General features: G+C 41.7%; 1 protein-coding gene across 3 annotated transcripts in view; it reads right to left on the bottom strand.

Annotated features, from left to right (window-relative positions):
- BANP (BTG3 associated nuclear protein) overlaps positions 1–17,313 on the bottom strand; it is a 149,637-nt gene that overhangs the window by 54,061 nt on the left and 78,263 nt on the right. Inside the window, exons 10-11 of one of the 3 annotated variants that reach the window (XM_081017826.1) lie at positions 13,803–13,865; positions 11,626–11,670 (exon numbers count right to left, since the gene is read on the bottom strand). In XM_081017826.1, coding sequence (XP_080873952.1) covers positions 11,626–11,670; positions 13,803–13,865 — 108 coding nt within the window. Of the gene's footprint in view, positions 1–11,625; positions 11,671–13,802; positions 13,875–14,468; positions 15,562–17,313 lie in introns of those variants that run through there. The other 2 variants (XM_081017828.1, XM_081017827.1) reach the window with 2 other exon arrangements.

The following is a 17,313-nucleotide window of genomic DNA, read 5'->3' as shown; positions in this document are numbered from 1 at the left end:
ATTCATAAGTATACAGTTCTTCAAGTTTTCTCTCTCCTATCAGCCAAATCTCACAAGGACCCCAAAGTCCTATAACCAGCCCCACACCCCTTTCTTCTTCCACTCTCAAAACATGTGATGCCGTGCAAACAAGCAAGACAAGTGCACATTTTGGTGTATTTGTTACACAGGGTAGCACACTCATTATCACACAGATTCAAGCTGGGTAAAAGCAGAAATATATTTGTTTCCTCCTTTTAGGGTAGCACTCTTCAGATTGTGTTTTACAGCCCGTCCTGCGCACACTTTACAGGTTCCTTTACGATACTCACGTAAGGAAAACAAGGGACATGGTAGTTGGACAGCAGTGCCATCAGGGTTAAAAGAGAAGTGCAGGGCAATGGAGATGGCAGAGGACCCAACAGCCAACTGGAGAGGCTCAGCCAGGCCAGCTGATGTCCTCCGACTGCCTGATTATGAACTGGGCTATAGATCCCAATCTGGAAGCCAACCATGTGCCAACTCTGCGCAACCGTCTGCTGCCCTTCCTGCATCCTCTACCTTTCATGCTCACAGAGCCACACTCTCATTCAATGAAAAGCAAATTGAGCCTGGTAAAAGCAATGAAAGGCAGGACTTGCCTTTCACTGAAAGTTCTGCTTGTAAGGAGGGAACTGGGTGATCTGTTCAGCAATGGATGCTGGAAAGAAGCAATCTTTGGATCAATCCCACTGCATATCCCAGGCCTGAGAAAACCAATGCATCAGGTTCTTTAGTAGAGCACTAATTAATTGGGGGGTGGAGTCCTCCACCCCTGGGGTTCTGCATTTTGAAAGGCTACTAGCAGCTCAGAGCCAGCCAAACTGGGGCATTACAATACAGTGTACACATTTATGTGAAAATAAAAGGAAGCATGACTATAGGCTCTAGCAGGCACAGCATGGAAAGATATAGAAACGACAACAAAGGTTGCTGGAATCAGGGGGAGTAGAAGCGAAAGGTCAGGGATTCAGATTTTTATACGGGTAAAATGAGGTAGCATGTGGCCAAGTACAAAAGTGTTAAGGGAGAGTTCTCATCAGATAATCAGAGAATCACAAATGAAGAATGCTTTTTTAAAAGGAGGGAGAGAGAGAGAATTATTTCCATAGATTAGGGATAGATTTCCCTAGAAAGATAGCTTTGTAATCATTGCTATTCCACACAGAGGACAGTTTTTATTACAAAAAAAAATTGTAATGAGATGAAGTCTAGGCCCAGACATCACCTTTGAAAGCAAAGAAAATTATTTCCCCTTCATTTTAAAAGATTACCCTGTCTTATCATATCTCTCCTTATTACGTTTACAGCAATATTAAAACAAGATTTGGGTGAATAAAGAACATAATATACTCCAAGTAAAGAACAGATCCTTTAAAGCACTGTAAATACTCCCGGCTGTGTGAGAGGAATTTTAATGGCGCAACCCATCCTCTTAGGAGAACGCCAAAAATATGACAGAGGAATTATCCTTTTCCAGAAAGCTCATTCTGCTCCACCAGAGACTAGTCCATGGACTCTGACACTCCGAAACCCCACCCAAAGAAGGCACCTGCAGGATATGAGCTGTACAGTCCCATGAAACTGTCCCTGTGTGCCATGAATGGTATAGGATCCAGTGAGCATGGCGGAGCTCTGGTGAACCCCTTGTTCATTTCAAAAGAAGAAGCTGTCCCCTATACCTTCCCTTAGTGCATGCACATCTGAAGCCGAAGCCAGCAGAGCCAACTTGCAGGTCTTTGGATCACAGTGAGCCAAATGTTGTTTAAATGTTTAAACAACATTTTAAAAAAAACAAGTGTCTTGCCTTGATCCTTTTTGGGGTCTTGTAGCTGGGGCAACATTTAAACTGGGGGCTTCCTGACTCAGGCATTTTAGCTACTGAGCCACAACAGCACTAATCTAAATAAAGTAGTGATGGACATGAGGATATAATAGAGAAAGAAAGGATAAGAGAGTTTTTTGGGGAAGGTGAAGTTAACAATACTTGCTCAATACCTTCCTTCCTAAAATAGTTCCTTCCATCTGTCAAGTTTCCTTTAAAGCAGGATGGCATGGGCATTAAAATACAATACATGTTTAAAAGATTCATGAGATTAAAAATAGCAACTTAAATTAACAAGTGCAGTTAAACTAATGATGTGAAACAGTTACAAAATTAAGAGAGAAACTTTGGGATCTTTTTAAATCCAATAAATGGGATGTGGGGTGAGATTACATCACCATTCAAGTGACAATGACTAATATAAAGAATTAGACTTAAATGAATTCTAAGAATGTCTGCTGTTCTTGTAATAGATTGCAGAGGGAATAAAATCTAGGAAAATATTGTATTAATTATAAAACTGGAGGTGTTAAAATCAGGAGTCCTGATCTAGGAATGCTGCTACTTGAGATATAAAAAGATGGATAAAAAGAGAACTGATATTCTTAGAGAAAAGGCATTGATCTATTCTGACTAGCTGCCACAACAGAAGAAGCAACAAGTTTCCTCTACAATTTGGGAAGGGCCATGGCTCAGTGGCAGAGCATCTGCTTTGTATGCAGAAGGTGTCCCAGATTCAATCCCTGGCATCTCCAGGTAGGGCTGGGAGAGAACCCTGCCTGAAACCCTGGAGAGTCACTGTTAGTCAGTGTAGATAGTACTGAGCTATATGCAGCAAGGGTCTGACTCAGCTTCCTATGTACTCTGGGCAGTCTCATAAAGCATAGAGTGCATCTACCGTATTTTTCGCTCTATAAGACGCACCAGACCACAAGACACACCTTGGTTTTGGAGGAGGAAAACAAGAAAAAAAATATTCTGAATCTCAGAAGCCAGAAGAGCAAGAGGGACCGCTGCGCAGTGAAAGCTGTGATAGCTGCGCAGCCTGCATTCGCTCCATAAGACGCACACACATTTCACCTTACTTTTCAGGAGGGAAAAAGTGAGTCTTATAGAGCAAAAAATACGGTATTTTATGGGGATGGTGCTTTTCTCTTTATGACACTTTCATATTTGCCCCTTACAGCAGGAAATACACTGGCCCAGCACTGATCACAGGCAGCCAGAGAGCAACCAGCATGGGTTGAAATATTTCACATATTGGGTGTGGAAGTATCACTTTCTTATCAATACAGTCCTGGCTGTATACATCTTCTCAGTCAGGCAGCATGAATGTTTATTCAGAGAGTGGATTGGTTGGGGGCAAGAAAGGCTCAACTGCATGACAGTATCCTAATGGACTTTATGCTTTTAAAATAGCAATCCACTCTGCACTTTCAGGAGGGGACAAGCAATCAGTAAATATGGCTATAATGCTTAACGGCAACAAGTTAGATTAGCTGGTTAAAAACCATTCTGGTTGACTGAAAATGCACCCACTGATTAATCTGCCTATTTTAAAAATCTGTAAAATGATTCTAACAGAAACACTTATGAACACAGTACATGCACCATCTTTAAAAGGGCATCGACTCCTTATGTGATAGAGAAAAGGAGACACATCTAAGACAATGCCTGCTATGGAACACATCTGCATTACCTAAAAATCAACTTAGAAAGCTTTTTGTTCAGAGCTATGGTTTTCTCATGTGCAAACTTAGGCAGATATAATTACACACCTGATTCACTAAACTTTATATGATTCATAGACCAATATTTCTTTAATCAGTTGACAGCCCCATAAATAAATAAATATCAAACCAAATTTAGTTCCCATTGTAATCAACAGGGCTTTAGCACGTAATTAAGGGCTGAAAGCCTCATTTTATTTCCAAGGGACTTTAAATGTGTTTAACCTGCTTTGAATTGTGTCTGGTGAAGCTGCCATTAAGCATACTTAGCAAACTACACTCCAGACTGAAGAGCACACCAATTCCTGCTGCTTACTTCTGAGAGCTTATAGTATGCCCAGCTGCTGAAATTCTCTTGAATACCAGCACCTGCCCTAATTTGCTGAAGTGTGACTCACTCTCTTGTGTTGGAACACTTATAACAATCACAGTATTAAGCATTTACCCTTCCCATTAAAGCATGAACAATTTTGCAGAGCAGCCATCAAATTTTATAACCTGTAGTAGACATTTTACATTCAACTTAATATCACAAGCCATTATACAGCACCCAGAGCTGTTATTCCAAAGCAGTAACTTCATGGGAGGATAGAGTTTTTTGCTGCTTTCTCTGCCATGACAAATAGCATGTAAAAGGAGGACGGCAACAACCTTCGCTTGCAAAATTGGACAGAAGTTATGTACATCTGATATGCCTTCATAATTTGCCTTTAAAAAAGAAACTAAAACTTTAAAAGACTTACGCTGTTGAGGCACAGTTATAGTTCTATTTTAATGCTCAAACAGAAACTGCTAAAACCTAAACTGTAAATAGCTTCAGCAATTTGTAAAATGCTAAACGACTGCTCTTTCTGCAATGGCTTCCCCCCAACTTAGAAGTATGAAAAGGGACTGTACAGATAATGATGCATATCTTTATCATATACTTAACAATTAACTTCAGGTTCTTGTAAGCTGGGAAAACAAGGAACCAATCCACTCTTAACTAACAACTTCACAAACCCCATATTAACAATGAGAAATAATCTTTTGCTTATGTTATTCTGCATTACCTTCAATATGTCAACAAGGCTCCAAAACTGAATTTTTGGAGATACACAAATTTATTTGTGTGTTGATTTGAATAATCAGTTAAAAGACCGGTTGATAATCAAAACTACTTAACTACAATGGAGATATAACATCTTAGACATGCAGTTCAATCCTATACATATAAAGACTGAAGTTCTACTGTGTTCAGCGACACTTACTCCTTAGCATCTGTATTTAGGAGATTTTCAATAAGAAGAACATGGCAGACCCACTTCAGTAGCAGATGGAAAGAACATGGAACATAGAAAGCTGCTTTATATGGAATCAGACCATTGGGTCCATCTGGAGCAGTACTGTCTGCACTGTTTGGCAGCAGCTCTCCAGGGTTCCAGTCCTGCCTGGAAAAGACTGAGGACAGAACCAGGGACCCTAGAGGCACAACTCCTGCCACATGGCTCTTACTCTCATTGACCCCAGGGCTGCAGCAATGACAGTAAACCATGGCAGGAACATCAGGGCTATTGACGAAGTTCTTGGCTAGCTGATGTGGGGCTATGCAGGAGCCGGGGGGAAACACACATAAGGACCTGCCTGGATCAAGACCCGTTTCTGAGTCAGGAAGGGATGGAACCCATAAGCTCTGTGCTCCCTTTGAGCTCCAAGCTCCACCTTCCTGAAATGGAGAAATAAACAAAAACTCGCTCCACACAAAGAGTTCTAAGTGTGCATGGAAACACTGCAAAATTATTCACTGAAAAAAGTGAGTGCCAAGGAGATGCCCATTTGGAATACTTTACCCCAGGAACATAGGGATAAGACAGCTCCCAATTTTGGAAAGTTAAAAACCACTAAAGTTTATGTGGAAACTGTTTTCAAGAATGAAAACTGCAAAAGATATCATCAAAAACAGAATTGTCTGTAAGCTCCTATGAACACAGTTTTAAAGCTCTTCGCTTCAAATTAATATTTTAGTTTCTAAGAACTAGGGCAAATCCAGGAAAAGCTGTTTGCAATCATTTATCAACGAATTGCCAGTAATGACGCTAATTTTTCTCCTTTTCAATTTTTTTTCTTTAAAAAGGCGAGCAGTTTCTTGTTTCCAGCTGCACAGCATTTAGTTTTTCATTTTGTTGTTTTTCTCCTAACAATCTTGTTTGTTTCTCCGCCTTGATTATTCAAAGCAGATGTGCTGAAACAGGCAAACAGTTTTCATGTACACAAAAGAGCGAAAGAGCCTCTGGCATTGGAGGAGCTGGAACAACCACCTTCTGAATGCCTGTGTCCCCCTAACACGGAGTTAGAGGATGCAGGAGATGTCCAGTGTTGTCTCCGTTTCCTCTCCGTTTCTTCAAACCTTTAGAAAAGTGTGCAACAAAGATCTTACTAGCACTGCCCTCTGTTGGTCACATGCAAATAACAGAAGGGCCCAGGAGAGCGAGAGAGATTCCAGCAGAATCAGCTCTTTGGCATGGATGCCACAAAATGCCAAAACACAAGAAACCTTATTAACATTCCTACATTATAATAAAAGACTATCCCCACGAGTGAGTGTCAAGATAGTATTTACAAAACAAAAATTACTGAACTGGCCTATATTTAAAGCACCCACCTAATTGCATCCCGAGAGAAACCAAACTTGAGCCGTCAGTAAAGAGAATTAAAAGGATTACATTTGGGTGCTTAGCAACCTTATGTTTCATAATCTGAAGAAGAAAAAAAAGCTGTGCATGCATTTATTTAAACTGCCTGATCAAGAAGATCTTTTAAAGCTGAAACTATACAATGTTTCAAGCTGAACCAAATTCTCACAAGCTTCACTTTTTATGTAGAAATTTGCACATTTGATGAGGGAGAATCTTCCATTGACAAATATGCACGAAAACAGAACGCATGTTTCAGCCTACGTCTGGAAGCTAACTAGAGCTCAGTAGTTTCGGCATCACTCTACATTGTGTGAATGAGTGTGGGGTTTCTGCCAATTCATTTTTGAGCATAACTCTAAACGTTGGTCACTCTCTTTCAAGCTGTATGGTTTGGATGCAGAGGCCTTCTTCCCACCACTGCCAGATGTGCTGCTAGCAGAGGCATTGGACAAAACCTTTTCAGTAGCAGTGCCCAGTTGTAGAACACTCCCCCCCGCCCCGTCTGAAGATCTGTATGAGACTCCCATACTACAGGCAATCTCCCGCTTTGTAAATTTAAGTTTGTTCTGTTGGATGTTTGAATGATTTGCAATGATTTGCAACATCCCTAGCTAGTTGTTGCAACTGGTTTTTTCCAGGTTGTTCTGCTGCTGCTGCTTGCTTATATTTAAGTAGATGTGTTGGTTATTGTTTACAGTATTTTTCGCCCTATAGGGCGCACTGGCCCATAGGACGCACCTCGCTTTTGGGGGGGGAAATGAATAAAAAAAATTTATTCCCACCCCAGCCCTCAGATCAGGCTGCTATCCACAAGCCTTGTGAGCCCGGCGGCAACCCCCGCCGTGCTCACAAGGCTTGCGGACATCTGCGCGAAGCACAGGGCGCCCTGCATTCGCCCCATAGGACGCACACACATTTCCCCTTCATTTTTGGAGGGGAAAAAGTGTGTCCTATAGGGTGAAAAATACGGTAGTTATCTGGTTTCTTGGTTCTTATCCTGTAACCCTAACCCTAACCCTATTTAAACCTGGCTATGCATGGGACACATAACAGAGTTCTGTCATCCGGGGCAGGGGAAAAGAGAAAAACAAAGACTTTTATTAAAATAAAACATTAAAATATTAAATAAAATATTAAAATAAAAAAGGAGCACAACAGACATTTTTAAATCAGAGGCTCTGTAGCTGAAGGAGTTTGGGGTGGAGTAAGGTGATCTCAGAATTAAGCAGGAACAGTGTAAAGAGAGTATGCAAGTTAACACTTTTCATGTGCTGATCAACTCTGCGGTTAAGACCAATACATGTATTTGCTAGAGGGGTTTTGATTGTTTGGTTGTTTTTTATTCCTGTGTAAAAGGTAAAGGTAAAGGGACCCCTGACCATTAGGTCCAGTCGTGACCAACTCTGGGGTTGCGGCGCTCATCTTGCTTTATTGGCCGAGGGAGCCGGCATTTGTCCGCAGACAGCTTCCGGGTCATGTGGCCAGCATGACTAAGCCACTTCTGGCGAACCAGAGCAGCGCATGGAAACGCCGTTTACCTTCACGCTGGAGCAGTACCTATTTATCTACTTGCACTTTGACGTGCTTTCGAACTGCTAGGTTGGCAGGAGCTGGGACCGAACAACAGGAGCTCACCCCGTCGCGGGGATTCGAACTGCGAACCTTCTGATCAGCAAGTCCTTGTTAGGATATTTCCGTTCCACCTTAAAAGGGAGCAGGATGTTTGTGTCACAGCCTGCGTATTTCCTGTTCATAGGATGTTTCTGTTGTGTCTATGCTTTCGTTTCTCTCTCTGTGTCTGAGACACTGAAGCAGGCAGTCATGTTTTTTCTTTGTTCTGACCAACGCTGAATAAACTTGTAAATATGCTCTCCTGAGTGCATCTTTCGCTATGCGAACTCTGCTGATAGAGCGTGCATCAGCTCTGGAATGTGGCAAGCTATTTCTGGAGCTCGTGTCGCTAATTGCTGATACTGTATCTACGGGAGATCGATGGATCGTCCAGAGGCGATGTGGAGTCATGATGGACTTTGTCTCCCTGGCAGTATCCCAACAGTCCTAGGCTCTGTGGTTTAACCCACAGCGCCACCCGCGTCCCCTTTATTATTCTTGTGTAGGACACTGCATTTAATCCTGGAACCATATACCAGTGCACAAACAGAAAAATAAAACATATATATTAAGCCAGAAAGCTATTTCAACGAGAAAAACGAAGGCTGTTTTGCTTTTGCTTTCTTTCTGAACCAGGGAGATATTCCTAGCCCATGGACTAGTTATGTTAAACTTGGTCAGTCAAAGCAAGTCTCATTTTTAAAAAGTGACAGTGTGAGACTGGTATATTTATTTTTTTCAACATCTGCAACAAACTTGCTATTATAGGATAAAACTAGATATTAAACAAACTCTAACCAATGAGATGCCTCTTTGATACGAATCAAATGCAAGATGCAATCAGTATAATTTGAAGAGAAGGAAGGGGACACATATCATGAAAAGCTAATGTTAAAACAGGGCTGGTTTGAGACTTTTCTGTGAATAGTTGGATCTCTCTGTGAACAAGCAAATTTGCCTCTTAGCATAAGCTAATTGGAAATAAACAGGTTCTAGATTGCAGCGACTGGCAGAGAAAATAGACATCCTTTGTGGGCCCCTTGTTTTTTCCCTTTAGTCTTCCCCTAAGATGTACAGATTGTCCTCCTACAGATAACTGCATTGGGATGTTCCTGATAAGGCTGTGAGGTCACTAGAACACACTAACTCATCCACACTGCACTTCACATAGCAACTGTTCAGCTTCCTCTGGCTGATCATGCTGGGAACAGATGCTGTAAATTCAGCTCTTGTGTGCAGCAGGAAGACCCAAATGTCACAGACCTCACAGCATCACATCAGGGACAATTATCATCTGGGATCTTATCCTGCAGAAGCCTCCTTAAAATGAACAAGAGGTTGCAGAGAAGCATGCATCTGTTATGGCACCACAAGCAGCTGTTTTAGCAAGACTTGTCAATACATTTTGCCCTGGATAAGTATATAAGCTAACACTTTACCCTTCTTTCAAGGGTAACGAAGGCCTGTGAAACTTCTACCAAATCATTTCCTAATTCTGAAGAAAAGGAGTCTAAATTTGGAGAGTAGGAAGATCAGATTCTGCAACCAGATTTCCCATTTATTTGCATGCTAACAGTAGGCTGTTTACAGAAGGGTGGGAAAATTTCCCCAGCCCACTTCAAATCAAGTGTGTATTCCTGTAGTGTAGAGTAGAGCTTTCCAAACTGTGTGTCGCGACACGTTAGTGTGTCAGCTACAGTGTGTAGGTGTGTTGCACAAACGCTCCCCACGCTCCTCCCAGGGCTGGAAAGGGGCTAGCTTAGCCTCCGGTTTGCTAGTAAAACTGAATTACTGTGTCACAAAATGATGCATGTCTAAAAAGTGTGTCACCAACATGAAAAGTTTGCAAAGCTCTGCCTTAGAGGCTGTGTCCTGATGGGAGCTGCGTGAGAAAAGTAGACGAGACAGAGCCTTGCTCTTGCTCATCCCCACCCCACACTGTGAGTGCTGAGAAACTGAGGTGATGCATCACCACTTCACATGCTTGCTTTTGCGCACTCTCTCTCTCTCTCTCATTCACACACCCCGCATCAATCCATCCTCAAACACCACAAAAGGGGATCTTTTTCAAAGCACTCGGTGCTTCCATCTAGGAACACCAGACACACAGTTTCAACACGTTTTTCTCTTCCCTGTTCTCCCTGCTCTCAGGAAACCTTTTGAAAGCTCTATGCAGGTTCCACCTCTTGCTCAAGATTGAAGAGGTGGAGCTCACTAAATCTGGTTGGTTGGTTGGTTGGTTGGTTGGTTGGTTGGCTGGCATCCATCTGTCTCAGGAGACAATGGAAGAGTGCTCCGGCGGGCATTAAGTCCCCCTACCATTGATTTCCAATTTCTGAAAAGCCAGAATTTGCGAGCAAACTCTGAGCAAGCTGGAAAATCTAATGTCTTTAGCCAACTTTTCTGTTATTAGAAGAGGTGGGCTGTTGCTGGGCTGCACAAAGGAAATGGCAGAGAAAATAAGTGGAAGGCATTTATTAACATGCTCTGCTCTCCTCCTTGTACAGGACATTGAGGGCTTATCTCCACATGCCTTGTGTAGGATGGACACATCCAATACCTGTGGGGCCTGGTCACTCCCTGAAGTTCAGCATTAGGAAGAAGAGTGGGGAGGAGGAGGTTTGGGCAGCAGCAGGAGAGTAGATGGAGGTCAAACAAGAACAAAGACAGACAATGAGGAAACCTCTGGGAGAATCTATATCTGTTGCCAAGAACTGAGCCCTCCCATTGTTCTGAAGACTTGTATACACTCCATTAGCTAAAATACGACGTTTAATTATTTCTGCAGTTTGGTATTTCTATTAAACGTGCACTGAAATATAAAACGTTGAGCTAATAGAACACATGTGGAGGTAGAGAGAGTTCATTTTGGCAGGATTTTGTTGGTTCCATGGACTATCATGCCAGAAAAACAAGACCTAAATCCAAAGCAACTACCAGGACAAAAAAATTACAGGGCGTGGGGGGGGGGAGAGAGAGAGAGAGAGAGAGAGAGAATGGAGGAAGACACACAACTGGTGACACCAGAGAAGCTGATACTGCAAGCGCTTCTGCAGACTGGAGCTTGGCTATCTTTTCTCTGGGTTAATATTTCCTAGGTAAGATTTTCTAGCACCTTGTGCCACACATCTGCATAATCTTAAGACAATTCTGCACATTATAGTTTTATGGACTAGGTTCAAAGGTCCTTGTGAGGGTATGTTCATACTTTAGGCTATTGACTGGAAGTTCCCTTGGTAAAAAGACTCACCACAGTCACGGAACTGCTCTGGGACATATAAAACAGTAAGAAGAGAGCTGTTTAAGCATGTGCAGAATCCCTAACCATATCCCCAAGCATCTGAGAATTACAGAAAAAAGTTTGCAGTTACTGAAATAAATGAAAGCAGATGTGGAAAGGCTTCTCTTTCTCACGATGGTGATTAAGTCAAGTGTCCGTTATCATTTTAGCATCAAACATCCCCATGTCTGGAGAGTTTGTTGATCACATCTGGCCATGCTGACAGCCGATGATAAGGAAGGAGGAACATCCTTTCCATTCAGCACAACACCAGGGCAACCAGCACTCAAGGAAGTTTTAAGATATACTGACAGAAGGATGTCAGGCAGCCACATTTGCTACAGGCTGGATTACATTTCAAATTTGTTTACATTAAAAAAAAAAACAAACCACTGCCTAGTCTCAGGAGGATGCAGGAAAAGTGTGCTTCCCACCAACAAGATCACAAATGCTTCTTAGAAGTTCATTCAAGAGGTGAATCCCTACCTGGCCATCTTGTCCGACATGAACCTGATGTATCTGCAAGTTACCCTGGGGGGAAAAATTATACATTAAATGTAAGCCAGGAATTAAGAGGAAGTCAGAACTGCAAAAAGGGCACATTTCTGTACCTTATTAGTGTTCTTCATTACTTTACTTAAGGAAATTCACTCAGTTTTAGAAGTGAATTATCGTGCCTGGCAGTAAGAACCATATAAAACCCTTGTTTTATATACACAAAGCTATCCTCCCCATGGACAGGGCTAATGGCTATAAATGTCTATATTCTGCATCAAGAATGGTGCATCTAAATAAACTAAGCAAATGAGCTGATTTATTTATTTAGGTCCTACTCACTTTTCAACTACATTTTAAATGCAATTTTAAATTCTCAACTTCCCATCCCGCTCATTCTCTTATGGGTATCTATTCTGCCATAGCCTATCTCTCCCCCCAAGCATTTGGTAGTCAATGAAAATTAAAATACTTTTAAAAAAACCCACCACAAATCTCCCAGCTCTAAGCCACTATTCCCAAGCACAGCTGCATGTCCCCCCAAAGTGGGGGCACCAGCCTTTTGTCACTGCCTGAATTAAGTGTTCAGTTTTTGCTACCTGCTATGGGGAGGTTAGAAGGAGTGCAGCTTCACAGTACAATTGCTCAGACTGCTTCTGTTTTCTAAGGCTTTATCTACCATTCCTCATAAGTTTTTGAACTTTATTTGCAGCCATGAGGGATAGAAACTTCATTGTTGCTTTTAATAAAAGCCAATAACTTCAGGGTGCTATAAACTATACCCAACAGGAATTTCTCTGTTCATGCATTGCAAACTATGCAAAGCCCTGCTGGTGATTCTCTGGAAAGCGTGGCTGATCAACATACAGTAGTGTTGTTGTTGTTTTTTGTTCTAGCTTTTAAGCAATAGCATCCTTTGTTTATTTGCTCAGATTTGCAAACATGCAGCCATACTGAAAATCAAAACGTCTATCAGCCTAAAATTAGTAGAGTAATATGGTACAGCTTTGGCTGAAACAGAATGCAACTCTCCTAAATGGATACAATATTTGCTACACTGGGGCTGTCATTTCTACTAGCTAGCAGCTATTTCATAGAATCATAGAATCTCAGAGTTCTCTTCTTTTTGTCAAAACTCGGTTCCACAGGCAAACAGCGGCTCCATTATGGAAGTCACAAAAGAAATCAGTTACAAAAGATTCTAAATGCTGCAGCCGATTTTGGGAGAAGCCTCTGGGTCTAGAAGCATAAAGGAAGAAATGAAGCACAGGAAGACATTTCTATGCAATCTGCAATTACGCTCTTAGAATCTGCCTGAAACAAGGCAAGGGGAAACGGGGAAAGGTAATTTCCCATAGATTTTTCACATGTAAGAGGCAAAATGAGTATGCCTCTAAGAGGGGGGGTAGTCAGTTGTCATCCTTCTCATGCTGTCAGCAACTATTCTGCTTCCATCCAAAGGAATGGAGGATAAACTGGAATAAACTCCAATCCAGATGTTTTCTATCCACATGGATGAAAGAAGGACCTGATCCTGCTTTCCTTCATGTCCAAGACAACTCCCTCTTAAGTCATATGGGCGTGCAGGAACACACGCTTCCCATAATTTGTTAACATCGCAAGAGACAAAGCCTCTCTGGAGTTTCCTCAGCACCACATGAGATCCAGAGTAACTATCATTAGGCAATACATGGCTAGTTCTGAATACACATAGTTTTAGAGCAGCTTCTGGCACTACTTTCCTACTTTCACCTTTTAAGCAAAAATAGCTGAAGACACAAATACAGATCAGCTTCTAGTCATGTGTACTGAGCTGAAAAGGAAACCCCTGCATGAATGCTCATACATTACATTATAAAGAAGTGTGGATCTGTGTATATAAATGTATAAAGTGGAATGTGATCCTTGGTTCATCCTGCTGTGTTTTTAATACAGCTGGAAACCAAGGGTGGGGAGAATAAACTAAGGGCATATGCAATGTCCTACATATCTTCATTTCAATGGTGCATGCCTAGGACTGGAATGTGCTGCTTTCCTTTACAATGCCATAAGTTTAACCTCATCCTTGTTGCCTCCTTCTATCAACATGTTAGCCATGCTAAGAATTGTAAGATCACTACAACTGCAGGACAGGTTTTGCCCAGCTGGCCACTCAGTCTGTGACTTACCTCGCTGTCTTGCGTGATCTGGACCTGCTCTCCTTGTGGCACCTGGGCTATGTGGAGGTGACCCTGTGGGATCCATGAGCGGAGGGAAAGAAACACAAGAAGCATCAGTCAAAATCAGTGGAATACAATAAGCTCAAAGCAACTCAACTCATCAGACACAGAAGAAGTCAATGCCTCTTGTTTCAGAATACTTGCTGCACGCACACTTTTACAGCATTCCATTTCAAGTACAGATGGGATTGCTGAGCCCTGGGTGGTACATGACTGAATTATCCAAGGTTTTATTTTCTCAGTATCTAGAAATTTTCTGACTCTGGTGGTGACAGGAAGAGTATAATTTAGATGCTTGTAGAGAATTCAGAATTGTCCCCCTGGTATAGAGCCTGGAAAATATCCACTGAGGCATGGCTTGTTTGGGAAGCGCAAGGTCAAGCTCTTTAGGAAAGCTTTATCCCCCCCATAAGGAGAGAATAAGCTACAGGTACATCCTGACCTTTCCTAGCACGTGACTACTGGACAAGCACTTGAACACACAGTCATCCTGTATCAATTACTGTATTAAAACAAGAGGTTATAGATCCCAGGCCCTCAGTTGATTTGACAATACTGAAACAACCCCTGTCCCAACAAAACACACACAGAGAGAGGGGGGGGATTGTTTCAACAAAGCTGAGCTACAGAGATGCCATGGAATGTTCATGAACATTTTAATTGCAATAGGATGCTGAGAAACAGGACAAATTATTTAAAGGGATTGAAAGATGGTTCCCTCCCTTACAGTCGCTTTCAACCATCTGTCCTTGTTTTTATCTTTTTAAGTTATGTATGGTTTCATCACCTTTTAATTATTAGCTTTTATCCCTTACCTGTTTTAAGTCTTATGTGTTTGGTTTATCCGTATGTTTTATCTTATGCTGATATGTGACCGAAATAAAGTTTGATACTGATACTGATACTGATACACAGCACCCATGCTTTGGCCTGGCTGTTAATACCAGCTCCTGGCATCCTTGGTTACTGTAATCAAGAGTTATGTTATGCTGTCTTATTGATAGGTTTTTTTGTCACATTTTTCCATTGTCTAATTGTTCTACAGAGTCTCATGATATTTCTTTGAAAGTCAGATAAGAATTTTCTTTTAATTAATTAATTAAATGTTTGCCACGTCTTGTATTTCCAACCCTATGTTGCCAATGACACTGGTTACCATCCAGGCATTTCCCACCCCACAAAGAATTATCACAAAGCAATGCTCACTAGGAACACCATGGCTTTGGCACAGGGTGAGAAGTATACTTGAAAGCTTCCCTTTAAGATCACTGCCACCGTCACTGAATAATTACCACCACAGTATTCATGTGATGAATTGTCTATGCCCTTTGCTCTGTATGGAGAGGAGAAGAGCACTACCCCCCCACACACACACACGAACACTAAAGGACAACATTTCCACTGGTGTAGAATGGCAGCTGTCCAATCATTCTCTATTGAAGTTGTGCCAGATAACAATTGCAGAGAATCTAGCCTGAAGAGTTTTAATATATTAAAGAAATCGCTACTATACATCACTGACCTGTACAACTACCTCGGCAATAAAATCAAGCATATCACTTGATTTAAAAAGAAGAAAAAATTGATCAAGGAAGGCAAAGAAACTTCCTCCCAAATCCTGACTGGCCCTTTGCAAGAGAAATTTACCTGCTGGCAAACTGGCTGCTACTTTGGTTTGTAAAAGTCTTTTGTGTTCATTTTCACATGCCTGTGTAGGAAACCAAGATTAAAGATATCCATGTGGAATTTTGTCAAAGGCCTTCCTTATATTATAACGTACCAACAATTGCACATGAATTTCAAAGAAACACAGGCCCTTCTATTTCAAACAGTTTCATTTCCTTTGGAAGGAAACTGTCTATTTATAGGGAGAAGCAGCATGCCGAAAGTATCAAAACGACAATAGGAACTGTATATAAAATTAGACCACAGATCCAATCCATGTCGAGATTAAATCGCCTTCCCTTCACAATGATAAGCTCTTACTGGCTTCTAGGGGGAAATGTTCAAAACGTTTGGTTGGATTGTTTTTGTTTTTTTATTTTAATCTCATTAAGCTGTTTGCAAGTCACACAAAACTTTCAAAGGAGGTGGGAAAAAGGAAGATTTCCATACCTGTATGTTTCTTCCTCCACCCACCCCAGGCAAATAGCAATGTTGAGGGGTGGTTTACATTGAGAAGCAAGCAAGGGTGAAAAATGTGTTTCTGTTCTTTGTTTTTAATCCTCACTCAGTGCCATAGTCCTGAGCTGAATAGGTTGCTATGAAAAATAGCAAACTAAATGGGAGGTCCTTTCCGCAACCATTTCATATTGTTTGTTTGTTTATTATTCAACATGGTAAATTTATACTCCAGTTTTCCATCCAAGGGTGCTCAAGGTGGCTAGTTTATCCCTAAGATGTGAATATGGCACAGAACTGGAATAATCAATAGGGCATTCTCAGTGGATCATGATGGACATGGAAAAGGGCTTTCCATGGTATGCATGAAAAAAGTCTTCTTCATTCAAATCATTTGTTCATTCATGTGTGCAAAACCTATTTTGTTGTTATCTTGGACACCTTCAAATATTCTGTACAAGTAAAAGAATCAGAGGGAAGATACTCCAGTCCAGTTCTTAGTGCTGTGATGTACAAGCAATTTCAAGTACTGGATTGACTTGAATATTTTCTGGCTAGAATATACAGCCCTTTGAAGTGGCTCATCGTAAATATAAAGCCAGCCTCATTCAAAATGGCTGCACATAAACTACACACCTGAGGGATGTTCCTCACACTGTGAGCCACTCTATTCTATACCTTCCCACCAGGTTCAGATGCTGCCAGTCTCTATGCCATCAGAAAACAAGTGGCCATCTCAGCTCTAAGCATAGGTGCCAATTCCCTGAGACCCTGGGTACCCGAGCACCCACAAAATTCCCCATGAAGGGGCCAGGCACCCACAATTTTTGGTGCCGGGGCCATGAACGCTGCATAGCACCATGATCCCTGGCACCCACAGTTGTGGGGGCAAGTTGGCACTCCTGGTTCTAAGTGGAGATGCTAGCACTGCTGCTATCAGAGGTCTGAGCATGAATGGACTTCAAAACAGAAAAGCAGTAAAGTGTGAGTCATATATACCCAGGTGTTGTTACTGGGTTTTTTTTATAAAAAATCCTCACATGTAAATATAGTGGACAACAATAAAGCCCCAAATCACGCAAATGGATAAACCACCCCGCAGTCCGTGGATGAGTGAGGGGATTACTGAACTGGCCAGGTAGCTTTAGACTAAAGTGGGATCGACAAGGATTGAGAGCTTTCCTGCTGGACCTAGAAGGGACAGTACTCAGCCAACCGCAGGGAACTAGTTGTCTGCCAATCACATTCGCCACTGCTGGAGAAAACTACACTACTTGGAAACTTATGAAAATATCAGTAGGAGAAGTATGCATTCCCTCCACCTAACTGTGGGGATCAT

This window comes from Podarcis pityusensis, assembly GCF_964106645.2.
Source record: "Podarcis pityusensis genome assembly, chromosome: 8".
In the NCBI taxonomy this organism is placed as follows: domain Eukaryota; kingdom Metazoa; phylum Chordata; class Lepidosauria; order Squamata; family Lacertidae; genus Podarcis; species Podarcis pityusensis.
Note: the sequence above shows the minus strand (reverse complement) of the source record. Positions and strands in the feature narration are given on the sequence as shown.